General features: G+C 46.3%; 3 protein-coding genes across 4 annotated transcripts; all 3 read left to right on the plus strand.

The window, feature by feature from the left end:
• The first annotated feature begins 753 nt into the window (after positions 1 to 753).
• LOC119900165 (tripartite motif-containing protein 16-like) lies at positions 754 to 17,879 on the plus strand. 2 transcript variants are annotated; one of them, XM_038714934.1, is made up of 2 exons: positions 754 to 2,142; positions 17,585 to 17,879. In XM_038714934.1, the coding sequence occupies exon 1, from the start codon at positions 882 to 884 to the stop codon at positions 2,115 to 2,117; it is 1,236 nt and encodes a 411-aa protein (XP_038570862.1). In that variant the 5' UTR covers positions 754 to 881; the 3' UTR covers positions 2,118 to 2,142; positions 17,585 to 17,879. The 2 variants fall into 2 exon arrangements, with proteins under 2 accessions (XP_038570862.1, XP_038570856.1); XM_038714928.1 differs by having other exon boundaries at positions 754 to 2,128; positions 17,571 to 17,879.
• Positions 15,720 to 17,879, plus strand: LOC119900113 (tripartite motif-containing protein 16-like). Its single transcript, XM_038714875.1, has one exon. The coding sequence runs from the start codon at positions 15,894 to 15,896 to the stop codon at positions 17,601 to 17,603; it is 1,710 nt and encodes a 569-aa protein (XP_038570803.1). The 5' UTR covers positions 15,720 to 15,893; the 3' UTR covers positions 17,604 to 17,879.
• A 6,619-nt stretch (positions 17,880 to 24,498) lies between these two features.
• Positions 24,499 to 27,056, plus strand: LOC119900123 (E3 ubiquitin/ISG15 ligase TRIM25-like). Its single transcript, XM_038714884.1, has one exon. It carries the CDS (start codon positions 24,642 to 24,644, stop codon positions 26,343 to 26,345), a length of 1,704 nt encoding a protein of 567 aa, XP_038570812.1. The 5' UTR covers positions 24,499 to 24,641; the 3' UTR covers positions 26,346 to 27,056.
• The last annotated feature ends 668 nt before the right edge of the window (positions 27,057 to 27,724 follow it).

Genomic DNA, 27,724 nt, shown 5'->3' on the forward strand with positions numbered 1-27,724 from the left:
TTGCCAACCTCACATTTATGATAATAATTGCAATAATTTGAATATTTGTGGGCATCAGAATCCACCCCCCTGATGCTTTTGCACGCTAACAAAGAGGCAAAGCTCCTGGATGTTGAGGTTGTTCTTTATAATATACATGTAGTCAGCTCTCTGTGTGAAGTTCAGGCGGCCATCAATCACAGCTCCAAGATTTTTAAACTCCTGACAGTTTCTACAGGGGATCCAGTGATCGTGAAAAGGGTGAACTTCATCAGGAGACTCTTGTGTGTTGCTGGATAAGATCAGTTCTTTGGTTTCACCTCCATTTATTAAACACTCTCCTCACACCACTGCTGCAGAGAAACTACATGATTAAGATATGGGCCACCTTTTGCAGCGTCCCCCTCACACAGAAGGCCAACCAGGGCCACATCATCAGCACACTGTAGCAAGTTAAAGTGAGAGATTTGGATTTTAAACTCACTGGTTTACAAAGAAAACAACAAAGGTGATAAAAGAGAAGGTGAAAAAATAAAGGAGAAGGTTTTAACCGAGGCTTCACTGTAAATGAGGAAACAAAGTTCAATTCCACAGAGCTGCTCCTCTTCCTGTAGTGAGTCCCAGCTCAATAACCCCTCCCTCTTCCTCCTGCTCTCCAATCACAGCGAGCTCCACTCTTTCCATATATTTCCTTGTTCCCTCCCCTTCAGATCTACAGTTTGAAGATGGGTGTAACCAACATGTGCTGACGTGCAGCAGCTGACAGGCTCCATTAACTGCAGAGACACATGCTGTTTAGATCAGAGCTCAAACTAGCTGCACTTCTGAGGAAGTGAAACTCAGACAGTCGTTGCCACTGAGAGAAGCTCCAGGAGAACATCTGCTCTCGTCACGATGAGGTGATGAAGATGTTCTGCCGTACTGATCAGCAGAGTATCTGTTATCTCTGCCCTGTGGATGAACATAAAGGCCACGACACAGTCTCAGCTGCAGCAGAAAGGACCGAGAGGCAGAGAGAGCTCGAGGTGAGTCGACAAAACATCCAGCAGAGAATCCAGGACAGACAGAAAGATGTGAAGGTGCTTCAGCAGGAGGTGGAGGCTATCAATGGCTCTGCAGATAAAGCAGCGGAGGACAGTGAGAAGATCTTCACCGAGCTGATCCGTCTGATGGAGAAAAGAAGGTCTGATGTGAAGCGGCAGCTCAGATCCCAGCAGGACACTGAAGTGAGTCGAGTCAAAGAGCTTCAGGAGAAGCTGGAGCAGGAGATCACTGAGCTGAAGAGGAAAGACGCTGAGCTGAAGCAGCTCTCACACACAGAGGATCACAACCAGTTTCTACACAACTACCCCTCACTGTCAGCACTCAGTGAATCTACAGACTCATCCAGCATCAAGATCCGTCCTCTGCGCTACTTTGAGGATGTGACAGCGGCTGTGTCAGAAGTCAGAGATAAACTACAGGACGTTCTGACAGAGACATGGACAAACATCTTAAAGGCAGTGACTGATGTGGATGTTTTACTGTCAGAACCAGAACCAGAGCCCAAGACCAGAACTGACTTCTTAAAATATTCACGTGAAATCACTCTGGATCCAAAAACAGCAAACACACTGCTGTTATTATCTGAGGGGAACAGAAAAGCAACAGTAGAAGAAGAAGAAGAAGAAGAAGAAGAAGAAGAAGAAGAAGAACGGTCTTATTCTCGTCACCCAGACAGATTCACTACATGTCTTCAGGTCCTGAGTAGAGAGAGTCTGACTGGACGTTGTTACTGGGAGGTGGAGAGGAGAGGGAAAGGAGTTCATGTAGCAGTCGCCTACAAGAACATCAGCAGAGCAGGAAGCTGGACTGAATGTGAATTTGGAGGAAATTACAAATCTTGGGCGTTATATTGTCAGAATACAAGTTATAACTTTTGGTTCAACAATGTCCACACCTCTGTCTCAGGTCCTCGGTCCTCCAGAGTAGGAGTGTACCTGGATCACAGAGCAGGTATTCTGTCCTTCTACAGCATCTCTGAAACCATGACTCTCCTCCACAGAGTCCAGACCACATTCACTCAGCCTCTCTGTGCTGGACTTGGGTTTTATTACTGTTCTCCTGGAGACACTGCTGAGTTCTGTAAAGTCAAATAGTCAGAAGTCATTTCAGGGACAGTGGGTTAAATTCTGTGTTTTCTGTGTTTTTTCCGTGTTTGTTGCTGAGAGCTGATTGTTGTGGCCTTGACCTGTCAATCAAACATTGTGGGCGGTACTTTGAGGTCTTCTCATTAGTTGCTGTGTAAATGTTTGAGTTTCTTTAGGCGGCGCTCCTTCCTGTGTCTGTTTAGCCATGGAGGCTATCACTGCTCAGGATGACTTTTGTTTACCTGAACTGACTTTTCTCTGCATGAAAATGGAAACTTGTCTGAGCTCTAAATGTTTGTTGAATATTTGGATTGATGTATTTGTATGTTGTTGTTTCTCTTCCACTGCATGGGTCTGAAGAGAGAAAGCAGCAGACCTTCCTTTATCTCAGAGATTTTGTTCTCACTCTGGAAAGAAATCTAGAATTACATTCACATTTATTTATTTGGCAGACCAAATGTTGTTGTTGTTGTCCAAAGAGACGTACAAATGAGGGACTGTGAGGTATTTTAAAGTGTAATACTCCTGATCAGAATCAATAAGGAGCTCATTCTTTTCTTTGACAGCTGAGATTCTGCTCAAACACACTGATTGTGTGGATGAAGTGAATCTGTGCATGAAATCATTGAACAAGAGTCATTTAACAGACTTTACTGATGGGATGTGTGAACAAACTGAAGGTTTACATGATGAATAAACAAACATGAACCAAGTCTTTTCTTCTCGTCTTCATTCCAGGGTTTCATACAGAGCTGATGGAGAACATGTGAAACTAATCTGAGAGTAGAACTGAGGCAGTTTCCTCCTGAAACACCACAAAGTACAGAGTTCATGTTTAGAGCAGAAGAGCGTTTGTCAGTCAGTCTCTGTCCTTTCAGCTTTCCTCACTAAAACAGCTTTGTCACAGAGAAATGAGCAGAGTTTTCTGTCACTTGTTGCTTTTTACAACCAACTTTTTGTTTGTGCTCTTAGTCAATAAATTCATTACACAGAATTAAAACAGTGGAAAAACAATCAGAATTAACTGATAAATAGACTTATTTTGCAGCATGCTAGTTTTTAGTTTTCAAAATTGGAGGAATATAAATGGCTAATAAAAGGCTGCAGCCGATCTGTAGCAGATGTTTGCTTCGGTATATTGGTGCATAAATAATAGTTATATAAAATCAAATCAAATAAAAAGCAAGTACTAAAAACACAACTATAACATTACACTAGCAATGTCTATTTAGAATAACGATAATAATAAAGCGACAACAGTCCCCTTTCATACTGCTACTGTTGTTTTTTTTCTACGTTACACAAGCCTGTCCATCACGAGCCAGATGTCTCTTGATTAAAGTTAAAACGTCACAGGCAGGCAAGCAGAGAGACAGCAGGGGAGAACAGACAGAACTAATAAAAAATAACAGCCTGCACAGAAGTAGAAGGAGTAACACTAAGACATGAAACCAAAACCCAGAGAAACCAAAACCAAAACACAGAGTAAACTAGACACAAGACAACAGACAAGACAGAACCCCAAAACACAACAGACCAAAATAACAGATAATCAGCTTGACCAAAACTCATAAAGTGCTAAACTAAAACACGACCGACAGGCAGAATGTGACAAAGAGATGAGTTTTCATAAGCTTCTTGAAGTTAGAGAAGGACGCCCCTGCTCTGATGGCATGTTGTAGCTTGTTTCACAATCGTGGTGTCACAGGTGAGAACAGGGACAGAGATTGCTTTGTGCTTGGGGATCGTGCTCGTTGGAGGAGCGAAGTGGCCAAGACGGAACGTAAACGTATTTGACAGTATTTTTTACATATGTTGAACCAAAAGCCACATAAATTGGATTATTTGTTGATCCCTGGCTGCAATTTCATGTTGTTAATAAAGCTTTTACTTCTGTAATTCTGTCTCTTACATTTTTTTCCTACTCTACATTCTATAAAGTAAAGATGACACTTTTACATAGTTTGTTGCCAAAAATGCACCCATTTGACCCTCAAGCCAAAACCGTGGTGTGGTTTACGGTAAAAGGAAACTGAATTACAAAAAACAATGGATTTCACATTGTCTGCTGTATGCAGGTAGAACTGAAACATGAAAAGTAACGCAGATTGTGTAATGCCATCAACTCTATTTATCCGTGGTGCTGTGATTGATTGTGTTGTTCCTCTCGTAAAGAAAATATGCTATTGCTTTGTTAGAACGATTTGATTTAGAGTTAGGTTTGCTGTGTTTTGGTAGAGTGTTTTTTTTTGCGTTCTGAAATGTAGAGTTTGTGTTTAAAGACCAGGATGTGGTTTGGAGCGGAAAATTTACAATTTGGCTAATTGTGTGAGGTAGGTGTGTTGCTGTGTTAAGAGTTTCAATAAAGTATCTACAGTTCAGGTAAAAGCTTGTTAGCAATTGAAAAAACTGAAATGTGGAAAAGCTCCTCAGCTCACTTTGGCTGCACTTTGAGTTCACAACATGTTTTTAGGCTGATAAAAAGCTTTCTAGTAAAAGTGCATTGTGTCACACATCATGGTAAATGCTGTGAAAGTGCTAAAAGTGCAGATACAATGTCTGTTTGCTTCCTTAAAAATATATCCTACAGGGGATCCAGTGAAGTCAATGGGTGAACTTCATCGGGAGACTCTTGTGTGTTGCTGGATAAGATCAGTTCTTTGGTTTCACCTCCATTTATTAAACACACTCTCCTCTAGGGTTGGTGTAGCCCAGGCTTAAAACTGAGAAACACTATTTAGCTGTCTGACCCAAGTCCCTAAGGGTTAACTTTTATTTTTATCAGCATCTTTGATGGGCTTGTAAGTTAGCAAATGGGTGGACGTTATGATGCAGTGAGCTGACCAATCAGCTGCCAGCTATGTTCCGATACAATGACGCCTCTCGTTTCGCGTCTCTGCACATTCTTTTGGCGCCTGTACCTGAGCGTAGGAGGCTGCGTTATCCCCTTGGTAAGACGAGAAACGACATGGAGTGAATTAAACAAATTCTGTGATCATAATCGCTTATACTGACTATACCCTGTTGTAATATAGAGAGTAAATGAGAGCTGTGCCTGAATCCACTGTTGTCACGGAGCTAAAGGCGGTGAATTCCGCTAAAATGGTGAGTTGTTTACCTTGCGCTAGGCCTTTGAGTTCGCTAGCGTCCATGTTAACAGGCCCAGGCTTTTGAGGCCCATTTGTATTTAATCTAGCCTGCTGAGTTTACTGGGAGTCCGCTAGCATTTATGCTAATCGGCGCTAATCGGTGAAGCTATGCAAAGGTGCTAATTGTGTAAAGTTAATGTGAGACTGCTGTATTCATATGCTAATAGGGTAATTAACCACAATACGCTATCGGAATACTCTTTAATGCCTGTGAAAATTACAAACTATTTTGTTTGTGGGTTATAAAAGGAATTGTTACCTTTCCATGTTGTTGCTAAATGGTTACTTTGAAAAAATAATGATGTTAAAAACTGTTGTTACTGGAAGTTAAAGAGGTAAATTTTTAGTGCATTCTTTCCACTGTTACCGGTGCAGAGGGGGATAAATGAGCACGCTAACACCTTAATGCCTCTAATTTGAAGTAATACGATTTGATCAATGTTTACATGCAATGCCTGCAGTTTATTTATGACACTGCTAATGTTACTTAGGGTTCATAAAACTTAGTGTTTATATCAAGGATGTAATTTTTGATGTACATGTACTTTTGATAATTGAGAAATTCATACTTTTTATATATAAGAAGAAACAAGAAGCTGTTGTACAATGAGAGAGCGATTTTGATATTGCATTATAGGTGTACTGAAATATTTCATTTTATTTTATAGTAGCCCATGTAGCAGTCCATGTATTCGCTGAATGGTAATTGAGAGAAATGATTTGGCCTTGTTTATAGGTCAGGTTTTGGTAAAGAGTTGGAAGCCTTGTGCAGCTGAGATCCATTCCACGGAGTGATACCAATCTACATGTTCCAGACGTTTTTCCAGAGCTTTGTGGATTCCCAGTCTAGGTGGCTGGGTGGCGAGCCAACCGTGTTTGTGATTCTGACTTTAGACGGATTGCCAGGATCTTCCTCATCTTCATGGTGGTAGGACAAACTCTAACACAAACTTAAAAGGGCCCCAACGGTGAGAAATGAACTCTTGTCAATAAAGGCAAGTGGAACTAAGGACGAACTGAGCTCAACGAAGTTAAAAGGAAGGGGTTTTTTTTATGTGTGCACTTTATTATTTTAGTTTGTTATTTTTCATACCTGCTTTTTTATGTATGTACCATCCCTGTGTATTTAATACACTTAATGCAAACTGTCATTCGGGTGTGGTATTCTTTTTATTGACATTCAATTCTCAGGCTCTTAACAATTTAGTGTCTTCTGACTCTGGTCCACATTGATAAGACTACTTTAGACTATGTACATTATTACTACCACAACTCAATACAGAGGTACGACAATAATAAACATAGGCTAACAATGTGTGACAGTGAGAACACAAAAAATAGGATGTGAACTGTGAACTTTATTAACTTATTAAATCAACATGTCCATAACAAATGCTTTGATACGATTTGATTGAAAAGACTTTTGCAAAGGATTTTCCATGAACATCATGAACATCAGTGGATTATAAGTTGCTGGCTTTGTGTGCAGTATTGGAGTATGTTAGGCCTACTTCCTTTCATAAATGTTTTCTAGTCAGAAGTACAGTACATGTGCAGCACTGAGTAGCTGTTTGTCTTTCAAACTGCTACAGTAAAACTATGAACATAAAAGCTCACTCCTAATGAGCTCCACAGAGCACCTGTTCTTGCTCAGAAACTGCAGATTTCTCAGATTTTGCCTAAAATATTTGTCATTGTTTGCAGTAATACCATCCAAACAATGAAACCACACATAAATATCCGATCTACAAACACTTCTCAATTTAATTAAACACCATGGTTATGATTGCTCAGTAAATATATTGTATATATGTTTTCATTTTTCATTAATCCAATTGTTCATTCTATAGTATTGAATTATACAATTCTATAGATTGGTTAAGCATAACACATAGTTGTTTATATTCTTTACATAGGCACTATATTTTGATAATTAAATGTGTATTAACAGCCTACAGTATATCTCTCTCATATCGCTTAATAAATTAATGCTGATGTGTCTGACTGTATCCATTAAATCTTAAAAAACAAACCATACCCTAATGTAGGCATGTGCTTCATTTATATTGTAACAATATTTCTTAACAAATAGGCTGCATATGGAATCCAGACTAATCAATCAGCAAATTAGTATGTTATATTAGGTCATTACACTGCCTCGGCATGCTGTCACAAGTCTCTCAGGCCACCGTGCGCCACACAGAACACTGGCCAACAAATTGTGCAGTTTGGCTTGATACTCATCAAGTAGCCTATTTGATTTTTCCCAACTCTTGTTGTCAGTACTTTTTGCATCCGATTTTGTTTCAGAGGGGATGCTGTTATTTCAACTCGACTCCTTGCCAGAGTCCGTTTCGGGTTACGTATGTAACCCTTGTTCCCCGAGAAGGGGAACGAGACACTGCGTCGGTGACGACACCATGGGAACGCCTCTGGGCGTGGCAGGGCTGAACTATGAATGAAACTACTCCAATCCTATTGGTGTTGCTAGAACAGTAGTGTGTGACGGCGTAACTGGAGGGGTATATAAGCACGCCGGCACACAGGACACATTAGCCCTTTTCTATGAAGCAAGGCACTCCAGGCGGGGTGAGGTGTGGCGGACCGATGCATTGTCTTGTTCCCCTTCTCGGGGAACAAGGGTTACATACGTAACCCGAGACGTTCCCCTTTGAGGGAACTCGAACTGTGTCGGTGACGCAGAAACCCCGCCTGCCCCCAGCGTGTAGAACCCGACGGCACGACCAGGAGGAGAGTGCACGGGTGCCGGGTGCAGAAGGCAGGTCCAGACTGTAAAACCGGATGAAAGTGTGAGGAGTGGCCCAGCCAGCCGCGTCACACAAATCCTGGAGCGACGCCCCTGCGAGGAGGGCCCTAGAAGCCGGCATGCCTCGAGTAGAGTGCGCCCTTACGGCCATAGGTGAAGGCAACCCGCGCACCTGATAGGCCAGGGAAATAGTCTGAATGATCCAGTTACTGATGGTGTGTTTAGAAGCAGGGAGCCCAGCCTTGGGGCACCCGAAACACACCAGCAACTGGTCTGCTTTCCTCCACCGGGAAGACCTCAGAGTGTAAATACTCAGTGCTCTGACCGGGCAGAGCAGATGAATTCTCCCGTCCTCCGCCGTCACATGAGGTGGGGGATGAAACGCCTGCAGCACCGTAGACCCTGCCAACCTGGACGGAACCTTAGGGACCTCACCAGGGCAAACTCCAGGCATTGAGGAGAAACCGAAAGTGCCTGGAGATCCCCCACCCTCCTCAGAGAGGTGACAGCGAGGAGAAAGGCCATCTTAAGGGTCAGGTGCTTGGCCTCAGCCGTCACATGAGGTGGGGGATGAAACACCTGCAGCACCGTGGACAGTCAGTCTGGCCGGAACCTTAGGGACATAACCTGGACAAGGGTGCAGGATGGCCCTGAGGTGATAGCGAGCAGAAAGGTCATCTTAAGGGTCAGGTGCTTGGTCTCAGCCAACTCCAGGGGTTCGAAGGGGGCCTCAGCCAGCGCTCAGCCGGCCCTCCACCTGGGACAGCAGGTCTCTCCTCAGAGGGACCTGCCAGGGCGGGCCCTCGAGGAGCGATATTAAATCCGAGAACCACACTCGTGCCGGCCAAAACGGGGCTACTAGTAGTAGACTGATGCCGTCCTGACGGACCCGCTCCCTCTCTGTATGCTTTTCCCCCAGTCGCTCTGCTCCCGGGGGAAAAGCATACAGAGAGGGACGGATGGAGATGTGGAAATAAGCGTCTCGTAGATCTATCGTGACAAAACAATCCTCGGATTGGATGTGACTGATGATGGCGGGGATGGTGACCATCCTGAACCTGAATCTCCTCAGAGATTGGTTCAGGGACCGCAGATCCAAAGTCGGACGAAGTCTCAGGACCTCTTCCCCCGGACCCGCCGAGACTGAATGACTCGGGGGGCTGTGGGCGAGAGCGCCGTCTTGCATCCCAGGTTGATTGAGGGGGATCCCGTGACGCTCTGCTCTGCTTCTGGCTGCGGCCGTAGGTGCTTGACGAAGGCTGCGTCCGCCTTTTCTGAGCCGTTGCGGTTCTGGAGCCTGACCAGCGGGGGAGAGATCGCTCAAACGCCTCTCCCTGAGTTTTGGCATGCTGGAACCTGTTGACAACAGCATCCACTACTTCGCCAAACAGGCCAGTAGGCGAGAGGGGCGCATCCAGGAGAAAAGCCTTCTCCTTCCCCTGGATGCCCGAGAGATTGAGCCATAGATGGCGCTCCATAGCCACCAAAGCCGCCATGGATCGGCCGATGGAACGGGCTGTTTCATTGGTCACACGGAGAGCTAAGTCCGTCGCTATATGGAGCTCAGTCAGGTCCTCCTCAGAGGGACCTCCCCCTAAGTCACAGTCCCGAAGAAGATCGGCCTAGTATGCCTGCAAGACAGCCATCATGTGCAGGCTAGCACCAGCTCGACCCGCTGCCATGTAGTCCTTGCCCACCAAATCGGACGTCATCCGACACGGCTTGGTGGGGAGCGCCGGCGTCTGGAGGGATGAGGCGAGGTTGGGAGAGAGGTAGCTAGCCAGCGCTTCCTCCACCCGTGGCATCGCTCCGTAGCCGTCTGATATCTGTCACGTTGCCATAGTCCAGCCAGGGGAACGTAGACAGCCGTGCAGAGAAGGGCTTGTTCCAAGATCTAGACAACTCAACTACAGTCGAGACGAAGCAGCAGATCGAGTCGAGACGAAGCAGCAGATCATGTTGAAGCGACAGTGTGTCTTCCCTTGTCAGCGCTTCATCACGGAAGGTGATACCCATGGAATGTGCGTCTCATGCCTGGGGATGTCGCACGCCCAGGCAGCTCTCGAGGTGGCTGCCTGCGACCATTGCGAGACCAGCTTCCAAACAAAGCCAGAGTACCTGCTGAATAGAAAGAAGCTAATGTGTCCTGTGTGCCGGCGTGCTTATATACCTCTCCGGTTATGCCGTCACACACTACCTTTCTAGCAACACCAATAGGATTAGAGTAGCAACACCAATAGGATTAGAGTAGTTTCATTCATAGTTCCCATAGTGTCGTCACCGACGCAGTTCGAGTTCCCTCGAAGGAGAACCGCCTTTATCGGACTCCGATTGGCCCTGAACCCGACGGTATTAATGAAACCAGCAATGGCGGCGAAATTGCCCAAACAAAGGTAGAAAAAGAGAGGCATTCACAGAATGTGGGTGGAATGACTTGTATGGAGGACCACTTCTGACATAAAGGGAAATAAATACAGAAATAAATAAATGCTCAATAAATAAATAAGCACCCGATTAATAGTCAGCAAGCCGCAGCTATATCTGGAGCGCGCTCTTATTTGAGTATTTACGGTACACGGAGCAGCTCGTTGCTCTGCTATCAGCTGCTGTTTCAACAAAGACGCCATTCAACTGGGAGATGCAGTGACTTGACCAGTGGTGAGTACAAAATATTATAAATAATGCATGTCATTTGTTAAGCTATGAGGAAAGGAAAAGTCCGCTAGCCGCTAGGCTAATTTATGTAGTGTTAATATCATATAGGCTAAAGCTCTTAAAGGTTCAGTGTGTAAGTTCTAGTGACATCCAGTGGTGAGGGTTGCGAATTTTTTGAATATTATTGTTACCTTTTCATTAATAAACAACAGCCACATGAAGAAATTAAGTACTACATGATGTCTCATACTCCTGTAATACAATCTTGGGATGGTTCGCTCATCTGTACTAACATAAGAACATGACAATGAAGAAATTGTCAAAAACTATCACATATTACATATCACACAGAGAAGCATGCAAATATTACCAAAATGTCTTTTTACTTTTTTAAAATACAACAGACATACAAAGTAGTACAGACAGCCATAATTTCAGCTTGTGGTAAAATGGTGCAAAATTTTATTAAAGGGCATTTAGCATGTGAAAGTACAAATTACATATTTATGTGCACAGTGGGAAGCAATATCCAAGAAAGTTTTTTTTAATGCAATTTCAGAAATTATTTATTATTGGTCACTTGATAGGCACACCCGTCATGCTATATATCACCATTAGCAGTAAAAAGAAATACATGTTTTCCACCAGGGCAGTAAAATGTGAAGTTTAGCTGCTGATCTGAGCTTCCCTGCTGTTACTGTTTCATTAGCAATAATATTCATCAGCTGTTTGTTTCAGGAAGGTAATGGCACATTTCTGTCCACGTAACAAATCCATAACAGAGGCTGGAGAAGAACTACATGAAGTTACAATCCAACTACATATTTTTTCTACCACCGCAGTAAAAGTTTAGCTGGCTGATGCTGGAAGCTGCCCTTTTATTGCCAATTAGCGATCAGCTGATTCTCACAAAGGTAACAGACAAAGCCAAAACAGCGCGCTGGAGAGAGAGTAACTACATGAAATTAATCCAACTAACATAACACCACAAGCCAAAGCACAGCGCTGGAGAATAAACCAGTCCAACTAACAATACAATTTTTTCTACCGGTCAGTAAAAGTTTAGCTGGCTGATGCTTCCATGCTCTAAACAAAGGTTGCAGTTTTATTGCCAATTAACCTTAGTGATCAGCTGATTGTCTTGCTAACGTAACCGTAACCAGCAAAGCCAAACCACAGGCTGGAGAATAAGTAGGCGACATAAAATTTATCCATATTTCACACCATTGACAGGGGAAACATGTCACGGCTCTCTGTGATTATGGCCAGCTTCTAGCTAAAGTTCTCAAACCACAGTTTTCATTTGAATCGCTAAAGCCTGACAAGCAAAGTTAATTAAGTTACCTGTCCAGCAGAAAACAGACAACTTCAGCACCGCTTTGAAAACATCTGTCCCACGGTAGAAACATGATGACAAAATACAGCGTTATATCATTTTATATCCCCCTTAAATGCCTTGTTGTTTATGTCTAAATACAGGAAGAATGGGAGAACAGCACACATCTCATCGTTACTCTGTGATTATAGAGCATGGTAAAACAGTGGGGACTTTTAATGCAGCCCACACCCCTAATATTACTGTGTAACTACAGGTTAACAAATGGAGAACATTCAAGATTTTTTACAACTGTCTGCATAGTTTATTCATCTTATGTAATATGTAAAGAAATAAAATAAATAGGTCTACTAGGCTCCTATCTACTTTGACATTTAAGATTAGCTCTGTTTGATCCACCTTCATAAACATATGTGACATTACTGTAAAACTTGAGAAAGGTAAGTTGTTTTCTGCTACAGCCTGCCCATATCCTTCCCATATCTGAACTTATTATTCTAAATCATGCAATGAAGTAGAAGAAATGCATAATAAATCCTGGGACAAAATCTGTCCACAAATACTGTACAGTATGTAGCCTAATGAACAATCCTTGTGTTATAGCTGACTTGGGCAGTGAAATGTTTCATTTTTTAATTCATGTGGTCCTAGTTGTGCACAACTCAAATCAAAATTTAAGGAGAAATGTGTTTTATACCACCTCAAGAAGACTTCATATCAGAAAGATAGGATGGTATTTCAAAGCACAACTGCAGTACTTCAATAATTTCCACATTTTAGTGTTATTTTACTTCTAATACACACATGTAACATGTTTTATACTTCTGTGAATATAAGCCAATTAATCTTATTTTCATACTTTATGTACCTGTGTTAACACCTTATTTTGAAAACCATTGTGCAAATAAATAGGGTAGAAATGCAAAGGAAGAATATAACAAGACAAAAATATTAAAACACACACTTAAATAAATAAATAAAAATTAAAAAAATAAGTAATTAATAAATAAAGGTGAAGATTATAACGGACAATAAATAAATATGGTAATTATTACAAAGGTGAATAAATAAAGACGCTAATTAAAAGAGATATATACATTTATGTCTCATTGTATAATTTAATTACTGCATTACATTTATTTATCTACCTCATTTTTTGTGCATTTAATCGGATGCTTATTTATTTTTTGAGCAGTTATTTCTGTATTTATTTCCCTTTATGTCAGAAGTGGTCCTCCATAGTTCCCCTTCGAGGGAACTCGAACTGCGTCGGTGACGACACTATGGGAACGCCTCTGGGCGTGGCAGGGCTGAAAACATGAATGAAACTACTCCAATCCTATTGGCGTTGCTAGAACGGTAGCGTGTGACGGCGTAACTGGAGGTGTATATAAGCACGCCGGCACACCGGACACATTAGCTTTTTCTATTCAGCAGGCACTCTGGAGCATGTTTGAGACTACGCAGAAGAAAGCTACTACAATACGGAAAGATTACCTGGACATAGAAGCAGAGGAGATGGCTGGTGAGCAATTCAGGCAGTGTGTCTTTCCATGCCCACGCTACATCACGGCTGGGGACACTCATGCCTTGTGCGTTTCCTTTCTGGGGATGCCGCATGCCCAGGCAGCTCTCGAGGGGGCTGCTTGCGGCCATTGCGAGGCCCTGCCCCTGAGGGTGCTGAGGTCCCGTGCGGCTCTTTTCTCCGGAGACGGCTGGATGCGCTCTCCCCGTGGCTCGGGCCCGGCGGTCGCTGAGGCGGCGCGGCGGCTTCGGTCATGGGGCTCCCAGCGCGACATTTCCGACGGCATCGGGACTGCTGAGGCCTTTTCCCGTTCCTCGTCTGCTGGCTTCGACTCCCCTCTTCCCCGTTTGGGAACCCGTATTTCGGCTTCTCCCGCTCGGGGTGTGAGCCCGGAGAGGCTGCAGCTGTCCGGCTCTGAGGAGCTGGATGTGCTCAGAATTTTGGAGGAGGAAGACTTCCGGGTACCGGAGCAACGTCATCAGTCAGCGCCGAGCTATGACGAGCTCTTGGAGGTGGTGACACGAGCGGTGTGTAAGCTCCAGCTTGATTGGCCGCAGCCCATGCCAGACACGCAGGTCTCTGCCCTTTTTCCCGGATTTGCATGACGAGTTGTGCAAATCCTGGGGTAAGCCCTTCACAGCACGTTTGACTACTCCCCTGCTCTGGGTTTATAGTGACGTCGCAGGGGTCAAGGGCTCTGGTTATGGGACGATGCCCCGGGTTGAGGATGCTTTGGCCAGCTATCTCTCGCCCGGCCTTGCGTCGTCCCTTAACAAGCCATGTTGTTGACATCTGCTCTGGTGGGCAAGGCGTACACAGCGGCGGGGCAGGCTGTTGCGAGCCTGCACACAATGGCGGTTTTGCAGGCATACCAGGCCGACCTGCTGAAAGACATGGACTCGGGAGGAGGCCCCTCTGAGGAGGACATTGCCGAGCTCCGCAGAGCCACGTACCTGTCTCTCCAAGTTACCAAAGAGACGGCCCGTGCCATCAGCTGTTCCATGTCGGCGCTGGTGGCCACGGAGCGGCACCTGTGGCTCAACCTGTCGGGCATCCAGGAGAGGGAGAAGACCTTCCTGCTCGATGCACAGGTGGCGACCTCTGGCCTGTTTGGCGAGGCGGTGGACGCCATAGTCAGCAGGTTCCAGCATGCCAGGACGCAAGGGAAGGCGGCTGCAGAGAGACGGTCCCAGCCGCCTGGGCAGAGTGTCACTGCTCGAGGTCCCCCTCAGCGCACCCGGGACTTGAGGCGGCACTCTCGCCCACAGCCCCCCGAGACAACGGATCTGAGGACTGCAGTCCGGAGGTGCTCGGGCTCACATGCCACGGGTTTTCGGCAGGACCTCCACCCCTCTGAGGGATGGGCCTCTGGGGAGGCTTCCACTGGTCGTGCACTTCCTCCGTGGAGCCCGGAGGATGAGACCTGTGAGTCGTTCCAGGGTTCCCACTTGGGATCTGGCGGTGGTTCTGGAAGCGCTGGCTGAGGCCCCCTTCGAACCCCTGGAGTCGGCTGAGGCCAAGCACCTGACCCTTAAGATGGCCTTTCTCCTCGCTATCACCTCTCTGAGGAGGCTGGGGGATCTCCAGGCACTTTCGGTTTCTCCTTAATGCCTGGAGTTTGCCCCGGGGAGGGTCAGAGCCATCCTGCACCCCTGTCCGGGCTATGTCCCTAAGGTTCCGTCCAGACTGGCAGGGTCCACGGTGCTGCAGGCGTTTCATCCCCCACCTCATGTGACGGCGGAGGACGGGAGAATTCATCTGCTCTGCTCTCCAGCTGAACTGATCGCCTTTATTAGTGTTTGTTTGGCTTCTGGTTCTCACTGACTGCAGCTTTGACTTCAGTTTGTCCTCCTTTATTTACACTTCAAAGAAGGGAAAACACGATTATACGGCAGGATTTTAGTTTGATTATTGTCAGTCAGCTGGTTTTAACCAGTCAAAGAAACATTGAATAGAATTTGAGGAAGATTTTTAGAAATATGGAGCCAAGAAGTATTTTACAACTAAAAACTTTAATGTCTTCAGACAGGAGAAGGTTTTAACCGAGGCTTCGCTGTAAATGAGAAAAAAAATCCACAGAGCTGATACTCTTCCTGGAATGAGTCCCAGCTCAATAACCCCTCCCTCTTCCTCCTGCTCTCCAATCACAGCGAGCTCCACTCTGTCCATATATTTCCTTGTTCCCTCCCCTTCAGATCTCCAGTTTGAAGATGGGTGTAACCAACATGTGCTGACGTGCAGGAGCTGAAAGGCCCCGTTCACTGCAGAGACACATCCTGTTTAGATCAGAGCTCAATCTAGTTGCACTTCTGAGGAAGTGAAACTCAGACAGTCGTTGCCACTGAGAGGTAAAATGGCGCAGAAAGGAGTTCAGCTGGACCGAGAAAAATTCTGCTGTTCGATCTGTCTGGATCTACTGAAGGATCCGGTGGCTATTCCCTGTGGACACAGCTACTGCATGAACTGTATTAAAAGCTTCTGGGATGTAGAGGATGAGAAGAAAATCCACAGCTGCCCTCAGTGTAGGCAGACCTTCACACCGAGGCCTGTCCTGCTGAAAAACACCATGTTAGCAGATTTAGTGGAGGAACTGAAGAAGACTGGACTCGAAGCTGCTCCTGCTGATCACTGCTATGCTGGACCTGAAGATGTGGCCTGTGATGTCTGCACTGGGAGAAAACTGAAAGCCCTCAAGTCCTGTCTGGTCTGTCTGGTCTCTTACTGTGAGAAACACCTCCAGCCTCACTTTGAATCTCCTGCGTTTCAAAATCACACGCTGGTGGAGCCCTCCAAGAACCTCCAGGAGAACATCTGCTCTCGTCATGATGAGGTGATGAAGATGTTCTGCCGTACTGATCAGCAGAGTATCTGTTATCTCTGCTCTGTGGATGAACATAAAGGCCACGTCACAGTCTCAGCTGCAGCAGAAAGGACCGAGAGGCAGAGAGAGCTCAAGGTGAGTCGACAAAACATCCAGCAGAGAATCCTGGACAGAGAGAAAGATGTGAAGGTGCTTCAGCAGGAGGTGGAGGCTATCAATGGCTCTGCTGATAAAGCAGTGGAGGACAGTGAGAAGATCTTCACTGAGCTGATCCGTCTGATGGAGAAAAGAAGGTCTGATGTGAAGCGGCAGCTCAGATCCCAGCAGGACACTGAAGTGAGTCGAGTCAAAGAGCTTCAGGATAAGCTGGAGCAGGAGATCACTGAACTGAAGAGGAAAGACGCTGAGCTGAAGCAGCTCTCACACACAGAGGATGACAACCAGTTTCTACACAACTACCCCTCAGTGTCAGCACTCAGTGAATCTACAGACTCATCCAGAATCAAGATCCGTCCTCTGCGCTACTTTGAGGATGTGACAGCGGCTGTGTCAGAAGTCAGAGACAAACTACAGGACGTTCTGACAGAGAAATGGACAAACATCTTAAAGACAGTGACTGATGTGGATGTTTTACTGTCAGAACCAGAGCCCAAGACCAGAGCTGACTTCTTAAAATATTCACGTGAAATCAAACTGGATCCAAACACAGCACACACATGGCTGATATTATCTGAGGGGAACAGAAAAGTAACAGTAATGGAAGAACAGTATTATTCTCATCACCCAGACAGATTCACTGAATGCTGGCAGGTCCTGAGTAGAGAGAGTCTGACTGGACGTTGTTACTGGGAGGTGGAGTGGAGAAGGGGAGGAGTTTATGTAGCAGTCGCCTACAAGAACATCAGCAGAGCAGGGAGCTGGGATGAATGTGGATTTGGACGAAATGACAAATCTTGGATGTTAAATTATCAGGACCACAGATACAACTTTTGCTACAACAAAGTCCAAACTCCCGTCTCAGGTCCTCGGTCCTCCAGAGTAGGAGTGTACCTGGATCACAGAGCAGGTATTCTGTCCTTCTACAGCATCTCTGAAACCATGACTCTCCTCCACAGAGTCCAGACCACATTCACTCAGCCTCTCTGTGCTGGACTTGGGTTTTCTTGTTATGGAGCCACTGCTAAGTTCTGTCAAACAGTCAGAAGTCATTTCAGGGACAGTGGGTTAAATTCTGTGTTTTAATCCTTCAACTTATTTTGTCTTCATGTTTGTTGCTGAGAGCTGATTGTTGTGGCCTTGACCTGTCAATCAAACATTGTGGGCGGTACTTTGAGGTCTTGTCATTAGTTGCTGTGTAAATGTTTGAGTTTCTTTAGGCGGCGCTCCTTCCTGTGTCTGTTTAGCCATGGAGGCTATCACTGCTCAGGATGACTTTTGTTTACCTGAACTGACTTTTCTCTGCATGAAAATGGAAACTTGTCTGAGCTCTACATGATGAATAAACAAACATGAACCAAGTCTTTTCTTCTCGTCTTCATTCCAGGGTTTCATACAGAGCTGATGGAGAACATGTGAAACTAATCAGAGAGTAGAACTGAGGCAGTTTTCCTCCTGAAACACCACAAAGTACAGAGTTCATGTTTGTCAGTCAGTCTCTGTCCTTTCAGCTTTCCTCACTAAAACAGCTTTGTCACAGAGAAATGAGCAGAGTTTTCTGTCACTTGTTGCTTTTTACAACCAACATTTTGTTTGTTTGTCTGAAATGCATCTAAAACAGGCACCATGAGGGTTCCTGACAGCTGGGACTGATTTATTGCTCCATCACAGCTAAAGTTACTCCACCTTTTCCAGCACAGACCAGCAGCTGGAAATCCAGTATCAACCTGTTTTAAACACAGCCTCCTGTATCACTGCAGCTTCAGTTTCTAAGGTGAGGACAAAGCAAAGCACTCTGGGTCGTCGCTCCACATTTACATTCGGCACAGAGGGAGCTCGTTCCGTGAAAAAAGTCCATTTCAGTTTAAAGTGTGAGCAGGTGTGAGCTGGAAGAAGTGCTTTTCTGAGTGGAAGTGAAGCTGCTGCTAACTGAGGGGGAGACTGAGACTCTTGTGAGGAGAAAAAGCAGCAGGCAGGAGTCTCTGTGCTGATCTGACACTTTAATGTCCCAGTGGTCCCTGAACGCAGCAGTCTGATATCTGGCTGTTGATTTAGTCCCAAAGCAGAATGTGGTAATAAAATGTTGTCTGATAAATCAGCTGTGATGATGAAAACAAGCTAAACTTCCACTGCTGCTACCATTACTACACCTACTGCATTACTGCAGACACTTATTATTACAGTAAGAATGATCAATATGATGGATCTAATAATATATACAAGTCTAAGTGTTGACAGCAACATCGCACAAATAAATGTAATGGAGCTCAGTGTGAAATATGCAGTTTTGATGAGTTAAAGGACATGATGACAGCCTGACACTGTAGTTTCCCAGCATGCTCTCTGTTGTGTCAGGTGTTTGACTGGTCTCTTGTCTGTGTGTCGGTCTGCAGTACTGGAGGATCCACGTGGACCAGATGCATCCACAGAGAGACGGGATCAAGTCCTCGCTCAAATGGGCCAAGGTGCGTTCACTGACCTGGTTCAGCAATAACAGCAGTGATGGCTGTTTAACAGATGTCTGTGTGTGTGTGTGTCTGGCTCCACCTGCTGTTTCTTATTTTAATTACAGAGGACAAGAACTTTTTAATATTTCCCTTCACTACAACGAGCCTCTGTGGTGAGATACTGCAGTACTACTTCTTGTGAAATATTACCAGTAAGCTGCACCAAGTATTAATGTTTTCACTGCGTATGTGCTCTAAATGAACTCCCTGCATTAAGCCTGTCACCATTTCAGCGTCGTTCCTGTGAGAAACGATATTTTATTGAGCTGCTTTGTTTTGGATGAAATGACAAACAGAGCTGAAGTTGAGCTTGAATGGAAGGTAACTGGGCGTGGCAGGGCTGAACTATGAATGAAACTACTCCAATCCTATTGGTGTTACTAGAACGGTAGTGTGTGACGGCGTAACCGGAGGGGGTATATAAGCACGCATTAGCTTCTTTCTATTCAGCAGGCACTCTGGCTATGTTTGGAAGCTCCTACCTGACATCGAGACGAAGCAGCATGTCAAAGCGATTCCGACAGTGTGTCTTCCCAGGTGAGCGTTTCAACACGGAGGGTGATACCCATGGGATGTGCGTCTCATGCATAGGGATGTCGCATGCTCAGGCGGCTCTCGAGAGGGCTGCCTGCGACCATTGCGAGGCCCTGCCCCTGAGGGTGCTGAGGTCTCAGGTCTTCCTAGAGGATGGTCGGATGCGCTCCCCTCGTGGCACAAGCCCCGCGGTCGCTGAGGCGTCGCGGCGCCTTCGATCCTTGGGAATAACAACGCAAGATCGCCGAGGGTGCCGGAACGACTGAGGCCTTTTTCCGGTCCTCATCCGCGGAATCCTGGAATTCTCCTCCCCTTGTCCCCGATCGGGAGCCTGTTTCTCGGTTTCTCCCACTCGAGGGGCGAGTCCGGAAAGGCTGACACGTTCTGGCTCTGAGGAGCTAGATGTGCTTAGCATAGAGGAAACGGAACGTCATCAGCCCTCGCCAGGATACGAGGAGTTGTTGGAAGTGGTGACGCGGGCCGTGGCCAAGCTGCACATTGATTGGCCACAGGCGGTGCAGAAGCCATCGGCAGGCAGCAAACTAGATGAGCGGTTTCTGCAACACCGAGCGCCACCCCCACGTCGGCCCCTACCATTTTTTCCAGATCGTTACGTCCCACCAGCTGGACTACGGCAACGTGACGGGAATCAGACAGCACAGCTACAGAGCGATGCCACGAGTGGAGGAGGCACTGGCTAGCTACCTCTCTCCCAACCTCCCCTCATCCCTCCGCACGCCGGCGCTCCCCACCAAGCCGTGTCGGATGACGTCCGATTTGGTGGGCAAGGCCTACATGGCAGCGGGTCGAGCTGGTGCCAGCCTACATACGATGGCTGTCTTGCAGGCATACCAGGCCGATCTTCTTCGGGACTGTGACGCAGGGGGAGGTCCCTCTGAGGAGGACCTGACGGAGCTCCGTAGAGCGACGGCTCTTCGTGTGACCAAGGAAATGGCCCGTTCCATCGGCCGATCCATGGCGGCTTTGGGGGCTACGGAGCGCCATCTGTGGCTCAACCTATCAGGCATCCAGGGGAAGGAGAGGGCTTTTCTCCTGGATGCGCCCCTCTCGCCTTCTGGCCTGTTTGGCGAAGCAGTGGATGCTGTCGTCAACAGGTTCCAGCACGCCACATCATCCGCTCCGTCCGATACGGGTTACGAGCGGATGCCTTCGTTCCCTGTCTGTATGGAGGAAGCCTTGGTTCCTGTCCCAAGGTCCTGTGTTGGGAGCAATCTGTCGCCGAATAATTATTTCAACAGACGCCTCACTCTCCGCAGTCCTGGAGCAGGAGCAGACCTGCTATCGAGACAGGGGTTGAGGCCCGGGGAATGGAGACTCCACCCCGAGGTGGTGGAGTTATTATGCGAAGAGTTCGGCCCCATAGACGTGGACTTGTTTGCGTCCCGAGAGACGGCACACTGTCCCCTGTCGTTCTCCCTATCACCCCCAGCCCCGCTAGGGCTGGATGCCATGGTACAGACGTGGCTCAGCTCCCGGGTGTTCTGGAGCGGGTCCGCCAGGACGGCGTCAGCCTACTACTAGTAGCCCCATTTTGGCCGGCACGAGTATGGTTCTCGGATTTAATATCGCTCCTCGAGGGCCCGCCCTGGCAGGTCCCTCTGAGGAGAGACCTGCTGTCCCAGCGGGTGTCCGGATCGTTCACCCGCACCCCGCCCTGTGGCAGCTGAGTCTGGCCCCTGAGGGGGCGCAGTTCTTAGAGGCGGGTCTGACGACAGGAGCAGTCGAAACGCTGCTCAGCCCCAGAGCCCCGTCCACGAGATGTACGGCCTAAAGTGGGATGTGTTCACCACCTGGTGCAGAGAACGGGCAGTGGACCCAGTTACCTGCTCGGTAATTGTGATACTGGAGTTCCTCCAGCACCGTTTCTCCGCTGGCCTCTCCCCGTCCACGCTCAAAGTATATGTGGCTGCCATTGCAGCATCCCACGCCCCTCTGAGTGATGGGCCCTTGGGGAGGCTTCCGCTGGTCGTGCGCTTCCTCCGTGGAGCCCGGAGGATGAGACCCGTGACTCGTTCCAGGGTTCCCACCTGGGACCTGGCAGTGGTTCTCAAAGCGCTGGCTGAGGCCCCCTTCAAACCCCTGGTGTCGGCTGAGGCCAAGCACCTGACCCTTAAGATGACCTTTCTCCTCGCTGTCACCTCTCTGAGGAGGGTGGGGGATCTCCAGGCACTTGCGGTGTCTCCCCGATGCCTGGAGTTTGCCCCGGGGAGAGTCAGGGCCATCCTGCACCCTTGTCCAGGTTATGTCCCTAAGGTTCCGGCCAGACTGGCAGGGTCCACGGTGCTGCAGGCGTTTCATCCCCCACCTCATGTGACGGCGGAGGACGGGAGACTTCATCTGCTCTGCCCTGTCAGAGCACTGAGTATTTACATGCCGGGGCGTCACTCCAGGATTTGTGTGATGCGGCTGGCTGGGCCACCCCTCACACTTTTATGACTTTTATCTGGTTTTACAGTCTGGACCTGCCTTCTGCACCCGGCACCCGTGCGCTCTCCTCCTAGTCGTGCCGTCAGGTTCTGCACGCTGGGGGCAGGCGGGGTTTCGGTGCAGCCTAAGTGGGTATCTCGTTCCCATAGTGTCGTCACCGACGCATTTCGAGTTCCCTCGAAGGGGAACGTCTCGGGCTACGTATGTAACCCTTGTTCCCCGAGAAGGGGAACGAGACACTGCGTCGGTCCACCACACCTCACCCCGCCTGGAGTGTCTTGCTTCATAGAAAGGGCTAATGTGTCCTATGTACCGGCGTGCTTATATACCCCCTCCGGTTACGCTGTCACACACTACTCTAGTAACACTAATAGGATTGGAGTAGTTTCATTCATAGTTCAGCCCTGCCACATCCAGGGGCGTTCCCATAGTGTCGTCACCGACGCAGTGTCTTTTTCCCCTTCTCGGGGAACAAGGGTTACATACGTAACCCGAGACGTTTCTGCTTTGAGCAACACGTCTCCAAGTTTGTCCAGTCATGTTTTTATCACCTCAGAAATATTGCAAAAATAAGATCCATTTAAAATGTCAGAGATGCAGAAACTGTTGTACGTGCTTTTGTTTCCTCGCGCCTTGATCACTGCAGCAGCCTCTTCTCTTGTCTCAGTCAAAGAACCTTGAGACGACTGCAGACTGTGCAGAACTCAGCTGCTCGGCTTTAAACCAGAACCAAGAGGTCCGATCACATCACACCTGTTTGATCCTCTTTACGTCGGCTCCCTATTTGTTTCAGGACTGATTTTAAGATCTTATTGATCACTTTTCAGGCTCTCCAGGACCTGGCTCCAGATTAGATTTTGGATCTTTTAACTCCTTATGAGCCTTTGTGTAGTTTGAGGTCTTCGGGCTCCTGTCTCTTTCTGGATCCAGGCTGAAAGCTAAAGGGGACAGAGCTTTTGCTGTCAGGACCCCGAGGCTCTGGAACGACCTGCCCGAGGAAATTAGGCTGTCAGACAAAACACACTTAAATTATTTTCATTATTTGTTTTACTCCTTTATTTCTTCTTTTATCCTGAAGCTTGAAACTCTGACTGCCAGTGTACCAACAGCTGCGCGGAGCTTACTGAGTGTACATCAACAAGCAGCTGGAACATCTGATCCAGGATCAGCGCAGCGCTCAGGCCAAACTCAGCCAGGTTAACACCAAAGTCACACCTGCAGCTCAAACTGAGACAGAGGTGGAAAGAGTACAGAAATATCCTACCTAAGTAAAAGTACTGTTACTTTGATGAACTTTTTCTTAAGTACAAGTAAAAGTTCAAGGAAACATTTTTTTCCAAGCAGACACTGTGGGAGCTGTACTTTCAAAACATTTTTAATTGACATATTATTGTTTAATGTTTTCAACTTTCGCAAAATGAACATTTTTATTAGCTTATATCAGTGTGAACAGACTCCTAAAAAACATATGCATAAATCCATGATTATAAATCTACATGGGCCTACTTTACTAGAAAATGCTGGCAGACCAAGGAGGCAGTTCAAGGAGTGATGGTTAAAACCTGTAATTGTAGCCTTAATTGGCCTCTGATTGGCGTGAGATGGTAATCACCTGGTTTCGACGCTGTGTTGCAGCTGCGCCGTTATTCTGCATGGGACACCTGTAATGTTAGTTAGGCTACTGGTGGTAACAGCAGATGCCTTTTAATACAGCTGTTGTTCTCTTGCTCTTGAAGCCAAAGAGGTCGCAAGGTTGTTTACTCAGTAACGGATGTGACTGAAAATGTAGCGAAGTAAAATACCTTCAACAAAAAATACTTAAAAGTAAAATTAGAGATTTACTACTACTTCAAAAAGTACAAGTAGCCTACACAAATAAACTCCTCAATTACAGTAACGTGAGTAATTGTAATTCGTTCCACCTCTGAACTGAGAACTTCCAGCTGACGGACAGGGGCTTTTAGGAATGGGCCAAAACACCAGAAATAAGAGAAGAAACGTTGTTCTGTCCTGAAATACGTTCAGGGTTCAAACTGCAGGTGTCACCTCCTTCACATGTGGTCAAACTAAAGTTTGGGTCTTTGGGTTTCCTGCTATTTTCCAGCTTCTCACCTGGTCTCGGCTCAGTCAACACAAGAGGGCGCCTTCATCCTGCTAACCAGGGATGTAGTGGAGGTTAAAGCTCCTCAGCTCACTTTGTCTGCACTTTGAGTTCACAACATGTTTTTAGTCTGATAAAAAGCTTCCTAGTAAAAGTGCATTGTGTCACACATCATGGTAAATGGTGTCAAAGCACTAAAAGTGCTAAAAGATACAATCTCTGTTTGCTTCCTTTAAAATATAGTCAGCTCTCTGACATTGAACAGACTTTGAGAAAGAGCTGGAGAAATATGGAGCAAAGAAGTATTTTGGAACAAGTCCCAGCTTGATAACCCCTCCCTCTTCCTCCTGCTCTTAAATCACAGCGAGCTCCCCTCTGTCCATATATTTCCTTGTTCCCTCCCCTTCAGATCTACAGTTTGAAGATGGGTGTAACCAACATGTCCTTAAGTGCAGGCGCAGTTTGATTACCTGTCAAACTAGTTGCACTTCTGAGGAAGTGAAACTCAGACAGTCATTGCCACTGAGAGGTGAAATGGCGCAGAAAGGAGTTCAGCTGGACCGAGAAAAATTCTGCTGTTCGATCTGTCTGGATCTGCTGAAGGATCCGGTGGCTACTCCCTGTGGACACAGCTACTGCATGAACTGTATTAAAAACTTCTGGGATGTAGAGGATGAGAAGAAAATCCACAGCTGCCCTCAGTGTAGGCAGACCTTCACACCGAGGCCTGTCCTGCTGAAAAACACCATGTTAGCAGATTTAGTGGAGGAACTGAAGAAGACTGGACTCGAAGCTGCTCCTGCTGATCACTGCTATGCTGGACCTGAAGATGTGGCCTGTGATGTCTGCACTGGGAGAAAACTGAAAGCCCTCAAGTCCTGTCTGGTCTGTCTGGCTTCTTACTGTGAGAAACACCTCCAGCCTCACTTTGAATCACCTACATTTAAAAAACACAAGCTGGTGGAGCCCTCCAAGAAGCTCCAGGAGAACATCTGCTCTCGTCATGATGAGGTGATGAAGATGTTCTGCCGTACAGATCAGCAGAGTATCTGTTATCTCTGCTCTGTGGATGAACATAAAGGCCACGACACAGTCTCAGCTGCAGCAGAAAGGACCGAGAGGCAGAGAGAGCTCGAGGTGAGTCGACAAAACATCCAGCAGAGAATCCAGGACAGACAGAAAGATGTGAAGGTGCTTCAGCAGGAGGTGGAGGCTATCAATGGCTCTGCTGATAAAGCAGTGGAGGACAGTGAGAAGATCTTCACTGAGCTGATCCGTCTGATGGAGAAAAGAAGGTCTGATGTGAAGCGGCAGCTTAGATCCCAGCAGGACACTGAAGTGAGTCGAGTCAAAGAGCTTCAGGATAAGCTGGAGCAGGAGATCACTGAGCTGAAGAGGAAAGACGCTGAGCTGAAGCAGCTCTCACACACAGAGGATCACACCCAGTTTCTACACAACTACCCCTCACTGTCAGCACTCAGTGAATCTACAGACTCATCCAGCATCAAGATCCGTCCTCTGCGCTACTTTGAGGATGTGACAGCGGCTGTGTCAGAAGTCAGAGATAAACTACAGGACGTTCTGACAGAGACATGGACAAACATCTTAAAGACAGTGACTGATGTGGATGTTTTACTGTCAGAACCAGAACCAGAGCCCAAGACCAGAGCTGACTTCTTAAAATATTCATGTGAAATCAAACTGGATCCAAACACAGCACATACATGGCTGATATTATCTAAGGGGAACAGAAAAGCAACAGTAATGATAGAAGAAGATGAAGAAGAAGGAGAAGAAGAAGAGTCTTATTCTAGTCACCCAGACAGATTCACTAGATGTTGGCAGGTCCTGAGTAGAGAGAGTCTGACTGGACGTTGTTACTGGGAGGTGGAGTGGAGAAGGGGAGAAGTTCGTGTAGCAGTCGCCTACAAGAACATCAGCAGAGCAGGAAGCGGGGATGAATCTGGATTTGGACAAAATAAGAAATCTTGGATGTTAAATTATCAGAACAACAGATACAACTTTTGCTACAACAAAGTCCAAACTCCCGTCTCAGGTCCTCGGTCCTCCAGAGTAGGAGTGTACCTGGATCACAGAGCAGGTATTCTGTCCTTCTACAGCATCTCTAAAACCATGACTCTCCTCCACAGAGTCCAGACCACATTCACTCAGCCTCTCTGTGCTGGACTTGGGTTTTATTATTATGAAGCCACTGCTAAGTTCTGTAAAGTCAAATAGTCAGAAGTCATTTCAGGGACAGTGGGTTAAATTCTGTCTTTTAATCCTTCAACTTATTTTGTCTTCGTGGTTGTTGCTGAGAGCTGATTGTTGTGGCCTTGACCTGTCAATCAAACATTGTGGGCGGTACTTTGAGGTCTTGTCATTAGTTGCTGTGTAAATGTTTGAGTTTCTTTAGGCGGCGCTCCTTCCTGTGTCTGTTTAGCCATGGAGGCTATCACTGCTCAGGATGACTTTTGTTTACCTGAACTGACTTTTCTCTGCATGAAAATGGAAACTTGTCTGAGCTCTAAATGTTTGTTGAATATTTGGATTGATGTATTTGTATGTTGTTGTTTCTCTTCCACTGCATGGGTCTGAAGAGAGAAAGCAGCAGACCTTCCTTTATCTCAGAGATTTTGTTCTCACTTTGGAAAGAAATCTAGAATTACATTCACATTTATTTGTTTGGCAGACCAAATGTTGTTGTTGTCCAAAGAGACGTACAAATGAGGGACTGTGAGGTATTTTAAAGTGTAATTCTCCTGATCAGAATCAATAAGGAGCTCATTCTTTTCTTTGACAGCTGAGATTCTGCTCAAACACACTGATTGTGTGGATGAAGTGAATCTGTGCATGAAATCATTGAACAAGAGTCATTTAACAGACTTTACTGATGGGATGTGTGAACAAACTGAAGGTTTACATGATGAATAAACAAACATAAACCAAGTCTTTTCTTCTCGTCTTCATTCCAGGGTTTCATACAGAGCTGATGGAGAACATGTGAAACTAATCTGAGAGTAGAACTGAGGCAGTTTTCCTCCTGAAACACCACAAAGTACAGAGTTCATGTTTAGAGCAGAAGAGCGTTTGTCAGTCAGTCTCTGTCCTTTCAGCTTTCCTCACTAAAACAGCTTTGTCACAGAGAAATGAGCAGAGTTTTCTGTCGCTTGGTGCTTTTTACAACCAACTTTTTGTTTGTGCACTTAGTCAATAAATTTATTACACAGAATTAAAACAGTGGAAAAACAGCCAGAATTAATTTGGTCAAGTTTGGGTGTGAAGTACTTTAGTTGAGTCATTAGTGTGTAACAATGTGTATAATTTCTTTCCTATTAGCTTATTAATATCCTCAAATATGTGATCTGGGGCAAATGCCTCCAAATATAGTATATAAATATAGTAAAGTGTCTGTAAGTGTACTTGCTCGTTATAAACATTATTTATTTGATTAAAGTGCAGCTTTCCTTCAGTGTTATCATGAGGAAGAGGAAGGTAGAAGTGACATTCATCAGCTCCCCCAGTGTTCACCTCAAGCCTACGTCCTCGGTGCTTCGGCTATAATCTTTAAATGTCAGGCCTGATTTGCTGATAAACTGCAAACTGATTACAGTCAG

The sequence above is a fragment of the Micropterus salmoides genome, unplaced genomic scaffold, assembly GCF_014851395.1.
Source record: "Micropterus salmoides isolate LMB-PRFRI ecotype aquatic unplaced genomic scaffold, ASM1485139v1 Ms_hic_scaffold_1, whole genome shotgun sequence".
NCBI lineage: Eukaryota > Metazoa > Chordata > Actinopteri > Centrarchiformes > Centrarchidae > Micropterus > Micropterus salmoides.